This window comes from Rhinichthys klamathensis, unplaced genomic scaffold (assembly GCF_029890125.1).
Source record: "Rhinichthys klamathensis goyatoka isolate OS25496 unplaced genomic scaffold, OSU_Roscu_1.1 h1tg000209l_1, whole genome shotgun sequence".
Lineage (NCBI taxonomy): Eukaryota > Metazoa > Chordata > Actinopteri > Cypriniformes > Leuciscidae > Rhinichthys > Rhinichthys klamathensis.
Window position 1 is genome coordinate 1,545,020 of NW_026606734.1, and position 14,865 is coordinate 1,559,884.

At 39.6% G+C, this 14,865-nt stretch overlaps 3 gene segments (V, D, J or C); all 3 read left to right on the forward strand.

Annotated features, from left to right (window-relative positions):
- The window catches only part of LOC130096940 (Ig kappa chain V-III region MOPC 63-like), a 158,100-nt gene that overhangs the window by 30,428 nt on the left and 112,807 nt on the right, over positions 1-14,865 (forward strand).
- LOC130096952 (Ig kappa chain V region BS-5-like) lies at positions 5,096-5,729 on the forward strand. The segment is given in 2 exon segments: positions 5,096-5,190; positions 5,278-5,729. Coding segments are annotated over 2 exon segments (375 nt in total).
- On the forward strand, positions 7,337-8,762 carry LOC130096951 (immunoglobulin kappa variable 4-1-like). The segment is given in 3 exon segments: positions 7,337-7,700; positions 8,129-8,296; positions 8,396-8,762. Coding segments are annotated over 2 exon segments (384 nt in total).

Below are 14,865 nucleotides of genomic sequence, written 5' to 3' on the forward strand. Positions count from 1 at the left end.
ATTAGTTATCTATCCATAGAGCTTACACTGTAGACTGTCAAACAGTTTAAATACAGATAATCTAGGTAACAGCATGTTTTAGCTATTGTGGCCTTGATTAGTCATTTCAGTAATTAATATTTTTACTATTATAAATCGCTAAATTAGGGCGGCTCAGTCGACACCGTTCGAGACACTCAATTTTGTTTTGGGGGGAATAGCTCATGTAGTCAAATAAATCATCCTCTGTATCGAGGATTGCCAGGTGTGGTTTTGTTTGGGGGGATATTTTAGCTCTCACAGTCTAAAACTGTGTGAGCGTTCCCTAATGCTGCTGCTGCTGTCCTCTGACTCTCTGCTATTTCATGGTGCTCATGAAAGGTCAGAGGACTCCCTGAACAGAGCCATACCGCCAAATTTCAATTCAGGAACATCAACCTGTTTGCAATCTATTCAATTAAAGGAACACTCCGACTTTTTGGGACTTTAGCCTATTCACCTTATCCCCCAGAGTTAGATAAGTCCATACATACCTTTTTCATCTCCGTGCGTGCTATAAGTCTGTTTGACGCACCCACCGCTAGCCTAGCTTAGCACAAAGACTGGATGTAAATGGTTGCAGCTAGCATACTAATCCAAATAAGTGACAAAATAACGCAAACATTTTCCTATTTACATGTTGTGATTTGTATAGTCACAGAGTGTACAAAAAACTACGTCACATGAGACACAGACATATTTTAACAGTATAAATACTGGGAACTATATTCTCTGAAGGCGAAGCACTGCTACTTGGGCGGAGTAATAACCGCAGCACCTGAGACGCACCGTACCCAAACTCTGAACGAACTCTCTGCTCCTCACCACGGCGCGTCTCAGGTGCTGCGGTTATTACTCCGCCCAAGTAGCAGTGCTTCCTTTAAGTCAAGAACACAGACAAAATAATTTAGAACTTAATGGACCTGACAGAAATAAAATTGAGAGTAGTCTACATGTTCATATTGTGCTATAATGTGTAGCACTTGCTCCAACACAATACTTAATCTACTGGAGATGTAGGTTGTCACAGAGTGAGGGAAGAAATATAAAATTAGAACGGAGACCAGATGTTGAGATACAAAAAGCCGTCACTTTACTACAAGACAAACAGAACAGTTATTCAGGTGAAGGAAAATCTTTCAAATGACAAAAGGTATAAAGTCTTCTTCCCTTGGGATTCCCCAAATACAAGACTACAAAGCCGCCATACTCCTCCTGCTCCAACGCACCACGGAGGAACCAGTTTGTTTCGCAAAAAGTTATCAGTGATTGATAAGCGTTAAGCAACGACAATGAGCTCCCAGCACAGGAGCCTGGGACAAGAACCAAGGCTTCTTCCACATCACTAGGGCATGTAAGCATCGCCGCGTGACCCTGATCATGGAGTTGCCCCTCGGGGAAACCCTTCGGTCCTGAGCCAGCACTGCAGGGTCTCATGTACAACAGGCCAAAGGGAATCACACTGGACACTGCTGCCATCAGACCCCACAGTCTCTGAAACTGTTTCCCAGTGAGTGACTGGCCTAGCTTTATTCTTTTCACAGCCGGCAGGATGGACTCTATGTGTGCCGGTGAGAGGTATCCCTGCATCGACACTGGGTCCCAAACCACGCCTAGAAAAGTGGTCCTCTGTATTGGAGAAAGCACACTCTTTTGGGCGTTTAGCCGTAACCCCAACTCTTTCCTGTGGGCGAGAACGACATCTCGATGCCGAACCGCCAACTGATGCGACTGATCGTGAAAGTGCGGGGTGATAGTGCTAGGCCGACCGGAAGAACTCGATATTGGTAAGCTTTGCCCCCGAAAGCAAACCTCAGGACTTCCTGTGATATGGAAGTGTGGCAGAGCGGGTTAGACCCTGCCCTGTTATTTGTGGCTGTCACATGAGTGATAGATGTGGCAGCCTATCGGCCGCTGTCCCTGGCCTATTTAAAGACTGTTTATGCCACCTGGTCATGTGTCATTGTTAGCTCCGCCCCTTGTTGCAGGCGCGCCACCATTCAATGCTGGCCGTGTTTGGTTGGCAGCGCCGCAGTGATGTGCAGGCTGTTCCGTTCCCCCAGGTAGGCTATAGGTAAATGTTTGTAATGTAGACTTGTGCAGCTTGCGATAATCTACGTGCTCTTCCTTTCAGTTTGTTTGTTTTTATGTGTACGCTGCTGTGAGCAACCGTAGGCTTATACAATTCCGTGATGATCAACTGGTATGTAAAGTTATTCTTTTAAAGTTTCAACTAATATTTAACTGAGCTAATCAACTGATGTCTGATGTTTTTAGCAGGATATTGATTCCTTTGAAGATGCTCCGTCTTAATGTGGACGTTGGGCTGATCATTTTCTGCATAAAATCCATTTAGACTGTGCTGCTGTCTTGCTGCTCTTACTGTTTCTGTTGTATGTCTTCACCGCTACAACCATCGATCTGTTCACCGCTGCAGGTGCCGAAGTTGTGTACGTGGGCTCGCCCTTCAGTCATCTTATCATTGGCTGCCTGTGTGTTAAGTTGTATGTTTCTTTACTTTGTTTTTGGTTAGTTTGGATGTTGATTATTGTGAAATGTGTGTGTTAAGTTGCAACGTTGTTGCCCTGTGATTTGTGAACTTGTTTTGTCTACAAGTTAGTGTTCCTTTGTGGTGAGTGTTTGGTATCACCAACCACTCTGAATTTTGTTATTAGTTGTGTCTAGTATCATTTGTTTAGTGTGTTCATTAATCTTGTTTTTGTTTATTTTAGGCTGATGGACCCCGGGTTGGGAGGCTAGCTTTTCTTGCCTTCTGGTGGTGGTACTTCAAGCACTTAGTGTGGTTTGCCGCTTGTAACCACTTATACCTCACTGGGCGTGCGTGTGTGTGTGCGTGTGGCTTTTGAATTAGATACTTAGCTAGCCTACCCCACTACGGGTGAGCCTCAGCCATCTTAACAGTTATTTATTTTTATTTTCTCATTTATCGTGTGTGTGGATGAACAGTGTGGTACGAGTCGTGTGTGTGTGACATTCTGCCTTTATAGTGACCAGAAAGTTTTACCTATTGATGTGAATTTAATAAATTAACTTTTGTACTGATATCCACGTCTCTTTGCCGTCCATGGTAACGAACCTGTGTGCCCTATTTACATTGGGTAGTTATTTCCCCTCTCTCTGAAGAGGGGTGGCGTAGTCAGCCTGTTATTTATTTACCACTATACGATTTGGTCTTTCCAACCGTTTATTCCCCCCGCCAACGCTACAGAAGGATGGAAATGTAGAAGTATGCGTCCTTGAGATCTATCGTGACAATCCGGTCCTCGGATCTGATCTGTGGCACGATTTGTCTCAGTGTTAACATTTTGAACTTTAGCTGAATGACTGTCTCGTCCAAAACTCTCAGATCCAAAATGGGACGCGACCCCCCATCCTTCATGGAACGATGAAACACAGACTGTAAAACCCGGTGTCCCTGCTGGAGGAGGTACATGTTCTATGGCTCCTTTTCCAAACTTTCATTGCAAGCATGAGTTTTAAAAAAATTCACAGATTCATTTGTAGTTAAAATCATCAGCCATATCACTCTGTAACCCAAGACTGGCCCACTGAAGCTAAGCAGGATTGAGTCTTGATGGGAGACGTCCTGGGAAAACTAGGTTGCTGCTGGAAGAGGTGTTAGTGAGGCCAGCAGGGGGCGCTATAACACTATAACACCCCGGCACAGTGACGGGGACACTGTCAAAGAGCACCGTCCTTCAGATAAGATGTTAAATCGAGGTCCTGACTCTCTGTGGTCATAAAAAATCCCAATGTGTCTTTTGTGGAAAAGAGTAGGGCTGTAACCCCGGCATCCTGGCCAAATTTGCCCATTGACCTCTGTCCATCACAGCCTCCTAATCATGCTTATATACTTCATCACTCTGTCTCTCCATCAGTACGCTGGTGTGTGGTGGGCGTTCTGGTGCATTATGGCTGCCATCGCATCATTGTGGATGGTTGAGGAGATCCACGATCATCCAATCAAATCCCCACGGACAAAATCCCGCCCCGCCCTTCATTTGTTCTTGTGCCAGAAGCGTTTCACTCGATTATACCAAAGTCCCTTTCAAGGAAAGTCTGTTCACTCTGTGGCCATATTTGCAACTCCTCCGGTTAGCATTTTCGAGCATGACCCTTAATTTTCACAGACTGTGATGTTGGTTTTAACATCCATAAGCATCGTAAATCATGCAAAGTGTTTAATATTTCCTTTCTTTTTCAAATGTACATTTATAACACTATATGTAGTATTGTTTTGCATCAAATTACAAAAAAACTAGTTAATGCCGTTACGCTGCTGTGAGGGTGTTTCTAATGGCTGTGGGAGTGATGGTAAAGTTGACATCTTTCTCTCTTCTGACTGCCATTAACAATCTAAAAAAAAAATCCTCTTTTTATAAACTGTTGTTGAGTTATTCTTTTGCTATTTGAGCAAATGGGAACACAAAAAATATGTAATGTATATGCTCATTCACCACTGTAGACCCAGCTATTTTACCCAGCTATTGACTTCTGCTTCTGAGAAACCCAGAAATGTGAAAAGGGTCCATAAGAGTGAATCGTCTTTCTATATCTATATTTCTTGATTATACGTCACAACAGGGAGGAAGAGACTAGAGGAACTTCTATATCATGTCGACTTTAAAGTTGCAAAATAAGTCAATAATTAAACTAATACAATTTCAGCTGTAAAGCAATAGTGTCATTATTCAGCTCAAATGAGTTCAGTGTTGATGCAAGTTTGTTAAATAACAGTTTTAATGTTGCAAAGTTCATCAGAAGCTAACTCAATTCAAGTATAAAGCAAAAATTATATATTATAAAATGGGATAGTGATGAAGTGAGGATAGCACATCATTATGAATGATAAAAAAATATGCCTATGATTATTGTAAGTTTTTAAAGTACACACTTATTGGCGAATCATGATGATTACATGATTTACTTGATGTTGTGTTTGACAGGATGAGAAGAACGAGCTCCTGAACTTTCATCTACACCATCATTTAAATAAAGGATGTGTCCATTTGCATATTGACCAGATCCTCAGTGTGTGAGAGTGTTTATAGTGCTGTGAGTTTAACACTTCATCACTGACACACACAACAATCTTCATCAACATGACCTTCATCATCATCTTCATCTGGACTCTCACAGCGTTTGCTCAAGGTTTGTGGAGCACAAGTTTGATATCAATTAATTTCTTCAAGTATATTGTCAAAGTTTTGAGTGTATTTTCTTCTTGTTGTGTTTCAGAGTGTAGAGGACAGATCACCGTCACTCAGAGTCCCTCAATAACAGCAGAACAACCAGGAGGAACTGTGAATATCAAATGTAAAACCAGCAGAGATGTGTACAGTGTTGGTTCTGTTTATATCTTATCCTGGTACTTACAGAAACCTGGAGAAGCTCCTAAACTCCTGATTTATCAAGCAAATGTCCGCCAGTCAGGAACTCCATCTAGATTCAGTGGCAGTGGATCTAACAGTGATTTCACTCTGAGCATCAGTGGAGTCCAGACTGAAGATGCTGGACATTATTACTGTCAGAGTTATCACAGTGGTTATGTGTTCACACAGTGATAAAGAGTCGTACAAAAACCTCGGTCAGTCAGAGTCACAGTGACTGAACTGAAACTGCAGCTGCTCAAAGGAGGATCTGAAATAACATCGTCACACTTGCATCTGAAATAAAACCATATAAATTAATCTGACACTAATAATTAATAATTATACAGGTCAGAAGTCAAAGACTTACTTGAGAGAAACAACTAAAAACTCCATCAATGTCTCTGTCAGAGTCTCTATCAGAATCGGTTTTATTGATTTTTTTTATTATTTGTGTCTTTTCCTTCTCTTACACTTTAAATTGTTTAGTTTGTTCTGCAGGGTTTTGTGTTCATTCTCATATTCCTACTTTCTGGAGAATATAAATGTGTTGCCAGTGGCGGATTTAGCAAATTGGGGGCCCAAAGCGAAGGTACGTATGGGGGCCCCCCCATCCCATCTTTATGAGAACGGGAAAAAAAATTACTGACTGAATGGTAGGAAAAGCTAATCTAGGGGGAAGTAAATGTTGGAGAGGAGAAAAAAAACCTTCCCAACAGAGAATAAGGTTTCAGATAACACCTGTCTTTGCCAAAATGCCAGGAAACCCAGCACTGTTTATTCTTTTTTTAAGATCAAATTAATATCAATATAACCAGCAAGACAAGTAGTTAGGGTAAACCCCCACAAACAGCCATATACTTAGCAAATATTGCCAAGATGAATAATTGACTTTGTATGAGTGAGTGAGGTTGCAATTGGCATTGCACATGAGATTGACATTTAAAACATTCTACAAACAAACGTTTTTATAGGTTTGTATTAGTTTATATATTTTATAATGTAATAATTTCACAGTTAATCTACAAATGAATGTAGAGACAACATAAAGACAGTATATTTTAAATACTTGTTTAATGGCATCTTTTTATGAATGAAGGTCATTATCACTGATACTAATACAGCTAATGATGTCTGGATAAAACTGATTTTTTCCCCTAATTTTAAACATTAATTATAGCCAGCCAGCCATCCAACATTACAGTGTAATTGAAAGCCAAAAAATTTACATTTTGTTAGGCTTCAAAAAATATTTAACAACTTTTAATTTTCGTGAACTTAAAACAATCATCAGATAAATCCATAATAAATGTCATATTTACTTTCGCCCTTTCAGTCTAACAGTATAACTTACACGTTATCCTCAACTAGCGTCACTTCACAGCTGCTGCTGTAGCGGCATGTGTCCCCAACAGTAGGCTTAAAAAAGTTTGTCATTTTTGGCAGCGTTGCCAAATACATATCGGCGTCTTTTGTCTTTTTTTTCTTTTATTTGAGCCGCTTGGGTAACTTCGTTTCATTCACGCGTTTAGACTCGTCTTGCTTCGTTGTGTACTTCCCAGTCCTCCTGTCATGTTTATCTTTCGCGGTTTCGCGCCGCGCGCCGTTCGGACTAGTCCATTTTATTGCGAAAGGGGTGTTATGTGTAGGGACAGATAACCATGAACTGCATTTTAACTACTACTTCAACATTTCAACGTATATCTTAAGAATATTAATAACATTTGCTATGCGTTTGAAGCGTTCATGATGATAAGGGGCTTTTTCTTTTCTTTTATATATATTTTTTTGAGGTTGGTTGGGGGGCCCCCCTACTAGACCGCTGGTAGGGGGCCCCAAGCAGCCGCCTACCTATGCCTCTATGTTAAGACCGCCACTGTGTGTTGCAATCTGGACTGAGTGAATCTGCTCAGCTGTGAGATTTTGTGCTTTTATATATCAGTGACATGATTGAGATCGAGTGATTTCAGTTTGTCCATTACCGCCTTATATTAATAATAGACTTTCATTTTCATAGTTAAAAAGTCAAATCATGAAACAATAAAGGCATAGAAATGTGTATCTAAAAACTGAAGTGTGATGCTACTGTTCTTGGAGAATTACTAAACGTTAATTTATGGTGTAAAATTGTGTTTTCAGAGCCTTCAAGCACTGTCACAACTTCATCTTGACCTGTGACCTCTGAGATGACCTCTGACCTCTGCCAATCCAGATTTCGTCATAATGCCTCTGTCACTCATATGCAGCTCAATTTTCATAATTAACAGATTCAGACAAATGAAGGATGCACAGGTGTATCATGCGGAAGAAGAAGAAACTGACATGCGTATGAACTCTCCCCTTCACATCTGTCACAATCATTTCATTTATGTTTTTCCTTTGCAGTTTAAATCAATCATACATCTCACATATTTCAACAGGACATCTTGCTTTATTGTCATTTATTATGAATTTCTTAACCAAACTTAAAAACATAAGCACAAATTCCTTGAGCGCAGCTGATGACGCTTTAAAGGGACGATCGAGAGATTAAGAAGATTATAATATACTAATAATTCATCCTTCGATTCCTCATCCTCATGTTTACTTTCTCCCAACATCCATTTCTGTGCCATTGCTGAACGTGAATAACAATGATGCAAACTAATATGAGTTGAGTGAAAGTTTTAATTGTGATGTGTGTCAGTTCTGCTCTTCTGTCAGTGACTGTGTCACATTAGAGAGGAAACGGCTTTGAATGTGTGTGTCCCTCCCCTGTGACTGAAGCTCAATATCAGAGCGTCTGTCCGACTGTAAATCCCACATCTCTGTCCTTCAGCTTCACTCATTCCCAGTAAAGATGACGATACACACACTGATCTTCTGCTCTCTGCTGCTGCTCCTCAACGGTGACTCTCACTTTCACTGCATTTACTACTTTACATTGACTTGTTTTAGCAAAGATCATTCATTTATTCTGGTGATTTTTTTCTCGTTGTGTGTTTCAGAGTGTAGAGGACAGATCACCGTCACTCAGAGTCCCTCAATAACAGCAGAACAACCAGGAGGAACTGTGAATATCAACTGTAAAACCAGCACAGATGTGTACAGGAGTGGTTCTGTTGATTTCTTAGCCTGGTACTTACAGAAACCTGGAGAAGCTCCTAAACTCCTGATTTATTACACAAACCACCTCCAGTCAGGAACTCCATCTAGATTCAGTGGCAGTGGATCTAACAGTGATTTCACTCTGAGCATCAGTGGAGTCCAGACTGAAGATGCTGGACATTATTACTGTCAGAGTTTACATGTCATCAACAGTAATTATGTGTTCACACAGTGATAAAGAGTCGTACAAAAACCTCCGTCAGTCAGAGTCACAGTGACTGAACTGAAACTGCAGCTTTCACACTCAACAGTGTGGATATTAATGGATATTAAATTAATCATAAAGTTTTCATTTAATTTTTTACATGCTAAATACTTTCATCTATAACACTCTTAATCTTATATTTATCTAACACTATATCTATAATTCGTCCGCATGTTCTTGTTTCATCATGTTTCTGCAGGTGTTTTCACGCTCCACTGACTGAAGTTTATTTATCAAATGTGAGCTAAAGCCCTGATCTAATGAAAGACCTGAAACAAAAATGACACAAAGAACTCAAAGACACAATTATATTTTACTTAATGACTGAATTTTAAGAAAGTCACACACACATATTTTTCAGAATGTTTCACATTAATTAAGAAGTACATTAAAACTACAAAAACTGCGAAAAGACTGTTGTGTGTAAATGTAACATCTTTTAAGCTCTCAGCAATCACAATTTAAAGTTTTATTAAGCAATAATGATGAAATTAAGAATTTTATTTTGGTTAAATAAGTTAGAAAATGAATCTTTTGACAGAAAAAAAACCTCAATGACAGTGTATTGCAAAGCTCTGGCGTTCACACACACATCCCGGTGCCAGTCGGTGGCGCTGGAGAGACTGGAGCTGAAACAGTGTGTAGAACGCCAGCCGCTGCTCTTGGACACTCAACATCAATTAATTATCAATTCATTAATTATTCTTAATTTCAAACCCTGGTTGTATAAAATTCTGTTATCAAAGCCCCTCAATCATTCTGAAGGCCATGACTCAAGCTCTTTCAGTGAGACGCTGCTGTATCAACACTGTCGGATGACCGTCCTCCGCTGAGCAGAATCAGGATCTGTGACAGTGAAGGACAGTAAAGGACAGTAAAAGATAGTAAAGACACTGTCTCTGATGGACTGGAGAGCTGCGTCTGCTCAGGAGTTTCCCTCCTTTGTGCCTCATTTCTCCAACAACATCAAGAATGTCTTCCTTTCCCATGTAAGAAATGGACGTCTACATCTCGGCTGTACTGGACCAGAGAAACACAATCTCTGTTCTCAGAGACTTCCGATCTCTCCACAACAAACTCTTTCAGGAAACTCATTTCTAGTGTCATCCGAGGCATCCAGCAGGAAGACAACATCTCTAACCGGTCTAAGATCCTGAGAAACACACATCACGGGTCAGATTGTAAAGCAATGATTAAACTGCATTTAAGCATCAGCTGTTATTGAGCATCAGTTTTACAGAATCTACTGAAAAATACAAATAAGAGTCCAAAATAAATAGCACATTCAAGCCTATTTTCTTCAAAAATAAAAAAGTAAGAAAGTAAGTAAAAAAAAAAAAAAAAAGTAAGGGAGAGAATCAATTACTTTTAGAATGATTATTTGCTGATTTACTTACGGCCATCATCAGTTTGGTGTCGCTGCTGAAAGTGAACCACAGTGAAATAAACTAATAGTTCAGCAGAAGAAAAACCTCCTGAACGCTTCACTAACTGAACTACACACACATCAACATCAAACACATCAACTCACTGCAGAAACTCACTGACTTCACCAGCTTTATTAAGATCATCATTACTGAATTACTAACTGAATATGTTCATATCATGAGAGACTCACAACTCAACTCAAACTCAGTTATTCAGTGACTGACAGAGACTTGCGTGTGTGTGATGATCCTTGTTACGTTCCACGTGTATTTGTGTGTGTGTGTTTCTGTTCTGTCTCCATTCATTACTTTCAGGTGGTGACCGAGCATTGGCTGTTTGCGGGCACGTGACGTCATTGTGGGGGCGTCATCATCTGTTCGACCAATCCATTGCTGTGCCATGAGTTTAAAAGGCCCATCCACAACTAGGAAGACAGATGGTCGACAGGGGGCGGGAGACGGCTGAGGTTTCCGTTTCCGGAAGACACGGCGGTGGCGGTTTGTTTGTATCTCCAAGAGATATTTTCTTTGCTTTTTTCTTTTGTTGTTTGTTTTGGTTTGTTTTGTTTATTTTTATTTGGCGGTTTGGCATAATCTGATTTGTGACTGGGTCTGGATAGTATAATGGAGGAAGATGATGAGAGTGGGGATTGGTTAAAAGGTCAAGAAGATTGGAAAAATCAAGGTTATGTAATCGGTAGAGGGAGAGGAGGAAATTATACTAGGTCTAATGGGGCTGAGGGAATGGGGAAAGGACCATCGAAGAGGAGTATTGAAGATGTATCTGATGAAGTAGGTAGAGATGTGAGAAGGAAGGTAAGTCAGGAAGATGATTTGAAAGTAATCGTTAAATTTAAAGAGGGGCATGATATAAACGAAATTGGTTTGTTTACATTGACGAGTGGATTGAAAAAGGTAGTAGGAGACATAGAAATGGCAAAAGTGTTACGAGATGGCAGATTACTAATTAAATGCAGGAACATTGAGCAAAGAGAGAAGGCTGAGAGATTACAGTCGGTGTGTAAGAAAGAAGTGAGTGAAGTACGAAGGTTTGTAGGTATAAGAACAAAGGGAGTGATCACAGGTATACCGATTGGGGAAAAATTAGACGATCTTAAAAAGAACATTAAGGGAGGAACTGTAGTGGACATAAAAAGACTTAAAGCAAACCGTAATGGAGAGAAAGTAGATAGCACTACAGTACTTTTGGAGTTCAAGGAGCAAGTGTTGCCAGATAAAGTGATGGTGGGCTATTTGAGTTTCAGGGTGCGGGAGTACATCCCTCCACCAACTCGATGCTATAAATGCCAAAGGATTGGTCATATAGCAAATGTATGCAAAGGGAAATTAAGATGTGGGAAGTGCGGAGGAGAGCATGAATATGGGAAATGTGGAGAGGGGGTTGAGAGGAGATGTTGTAACTGTGGTGGGGATCATACGGCTGCGTATGGGGGATGTCCTGTAAGCAAAAGGGCAGTGGTGGTACAACAGATACGGACAACAAAAAAAATTACATATGCTGAGGCGGTAAAGGTCGTCAATATGGAAAGGAAAGAGACACAGGAGATAAATGCAACACAAGGTGGTGCTGAATGCAGAAGGCCAAAGGAGGATGTGTTAAGCTCAGAGAAATTGATACTGTTCATTGCGTACGTGGTTAATTGTTCTGATCAAGCTAAAACGAGAACTGAGAAAATAAAAATAATTGTTAAAGCTGCTGCAAAGTTCTTGAATGTGGATAATTTATCGTGGGAAAAAATACAAGCTGATCTTATGCAGGGTGAAACAAATGATCCATCATTAACACCTCTAAGAACTTATTGATTTTACAGTGGAATGCAAGAAGTCTTATAGCAAATGGGCAGGAGTTAAAAGGTTTTATTAATAATTTAGAGGTTAAGCCAGATGTAATTTGCATTCAGGAGACATGGCTTAAACAGTCATTAGATTTTGTTATAAAGGGGTACATAAGTATAAGAAGGGATAGAGTGGAGGGAAGTGGTGGAGGGTGTGCAACATTTGTTAAAAGAGGGATGCAGTTTAGAGAGGTTAAGAAGGGTGTGGATTTAGAATAAATTGTAATAGAAATATGGACAGATAGTGGTAGTATGGGTATCATTAATTTTTACAATCCATGCAGACAACTAGAAGATGAGAATCTGGATGAAATGTGGGATAACTTAAATGGTAAAGGTATTTGGTGTGGTGATTTTAATGCGCATAGTACTCTTTGGGGGGATAGGGATGATTCTAATGGAAAAGTTATTGAGGAATATTTGGGTGAGAAGGGGCTAGTATGCTTGAATGATGGATCAGGTACGAGAATAGATATAGCTAGGGGATATGAATCTGCAATAGATCTGACTTTGGTTACAAAGACAGTAGCTGATAAATGTAGTTGGGAAGTATTGAGGGAAAGTAATATAGGCAGTGATCATTTTTTAATTACAATTAAGGTAGGAGTGGAGGTGATAAGAGAGAGTGTAATGAGGGAAGGTAGGTGGATGTTAGAAAGAGCTGATTGGGACACATTTAGAGAGTTGAGTGAATACAGATTGGTAGGTGTAAATAAGGATCAAAGTGTTGAGAATTTATGTAGGGAAATCAGCAGTAGTGTAATAGAAGCAGCAGAAGTAGCTGTACCTAAAACAAAGAATAAAAATGTCATCAAAATTGTTCCTTGGTGGACTAAGGATTGCAGTGAGAGTATAAAGCATAGAAATAGAGCCTTTAGAATTTTGAAAAGATCACACAACTTTCAGAAAATGATTGAATATAAAAGATTGCAAGCAATAGTGAGACAGACAATAAGGAAGGCAAAAAAAATATACTGGGAAAAGTTTTGTGAATCTATTGGTAGAACTACACCAATACAACAAGTGTGGGGTATGATAAAGAAAATGAGGGGTAATGGGAGAGAATATGAATATCCAATAATGTTAGATGATAATAGGATTATTACTAATAGCAGGGACAAGGCTGAAGTTATAGCAAAGACATTAGTAAAGGTACATAGTGAAGCAAATTTAGATCAGATAGAAAGGGAAGGAAGAGAAGCTACTAAACTAAGATATAGTGCTGAGTTGGGTAATGATAAGGAGGAAGGTGGTGTGATGGAGGTTCTATTTACAATGAAGGAACTGAATTGTGCTTTGAAGAAGGTGGGGAAATCTACACCAGGGAATGACAAGGTTTGCTATGCAATGATAGGAAATCTAACTGATAAAAGTAAGGAAGTAATATTGGCTCTTTTTAATAAAATATGGGTAGAAGGGGTAATCCCTTGCACTTGGAAGGAGTCAATTATTATTCCTATTAGGAAACCTGGTAAAGACGCTAAATTGCCTAGTAGTTATAGGCCTATTGCACTGACATCTCAGTTGGGTAAGACCATGGAACGAATGGTAAATGATAGATTAGCATTCTATTTAGAAACTAAAAATGCATTGAGGAATTACCAGAGTGGTTTTAGGAAAGGTAGGGGGACTATGGACCCAACTGTGTTACTTGAAGATGACATCAGAAAAGCTCAGGTAAACAAAGAAACAGTTTTAGCTTTATTTTTTGATATAGAGAAAGCATACGACATGATGTGGAAGGAGGGGCTTCTTATCAAATTATATCAGTTGGGAGTAAAGGGGAGAGTGTTAGTGTGGGTAAAATCCTTTTTATCTGGGAGGAAAATTAGAGTTAAAGTAAATGGGGTTTTGAGTGAAGTGTATGAGGTAGACAATGGTACTCCTCAAGGGAGTATTATTAGCCCATTATTTTTTTCAGTAATGATAAATGAGATATTTATAAATGTAGAAAGGTCTATTGGTGTAGCTTTATTTGCAGATGATGGAGCAATGTGGAAAAGGGGAAGAAATATCAATCACATTGTAAATAAGATACAACAAGCAGTGGATACAGTACACACATGGACAATTGAATGGGGATTTAGGATATCTGTGGAAAAAACTAAGGTCATTTTCTTCACAAGGAAGAAAATAAGTCAGGAGTTACAGATTCAAATATCAGGTAAGGAATTGGAAAGAGTAGAGAGCTTTAAATATCTAGGTATATGGTTTGACAAAAGATTAACATGGGCAGTTCATATTCAGAAGATGGTAGAAAAGTGTAAAAAGGTATTGAATGTAATGAGGTGTTTGCATGGGGTGGAATGGGGTGCAACTAGGAGTGCTATGCATACAATATATACTGGACTGATTAGATCAGTTTTTGATTATGGGTGTGTTGTATATGGGTCTGCTGCTAAGACAGCTTTAAATAAACTAGACAGAGTGCAGAGTCGAGGTTTAAGATTATGTTGTGGAGCCATGAAGACAACTCCAGTGGCAGCCATCCAAGTAGAGATGGGGGAGTTGCCTTTAGATCTCAGAAGAGACCAGCTTAGCCTGGTTTTTTGGGCAAACCTTAAAGGTCATAGGGAAGACCATTTGAGTCAATCTACATTGGTAGAGTGTCAAGAGAGACAGAATGGTAGAAAAAGTAGTTTTGGGTGGACTATTGGACAGAAAATAAATGAGATGGAAATAGCCTTGTTGGATATAAGTCCCACAGTAGTATTTTCAAGAGTTCCTTTATGGACTCTTGAAGATCTTTCAGTTGATCTCAGTCTTTTGGAGGAAACTAAGAATGGGGATATAGATAGTAATATGGTGCAGGGGTATTTAGT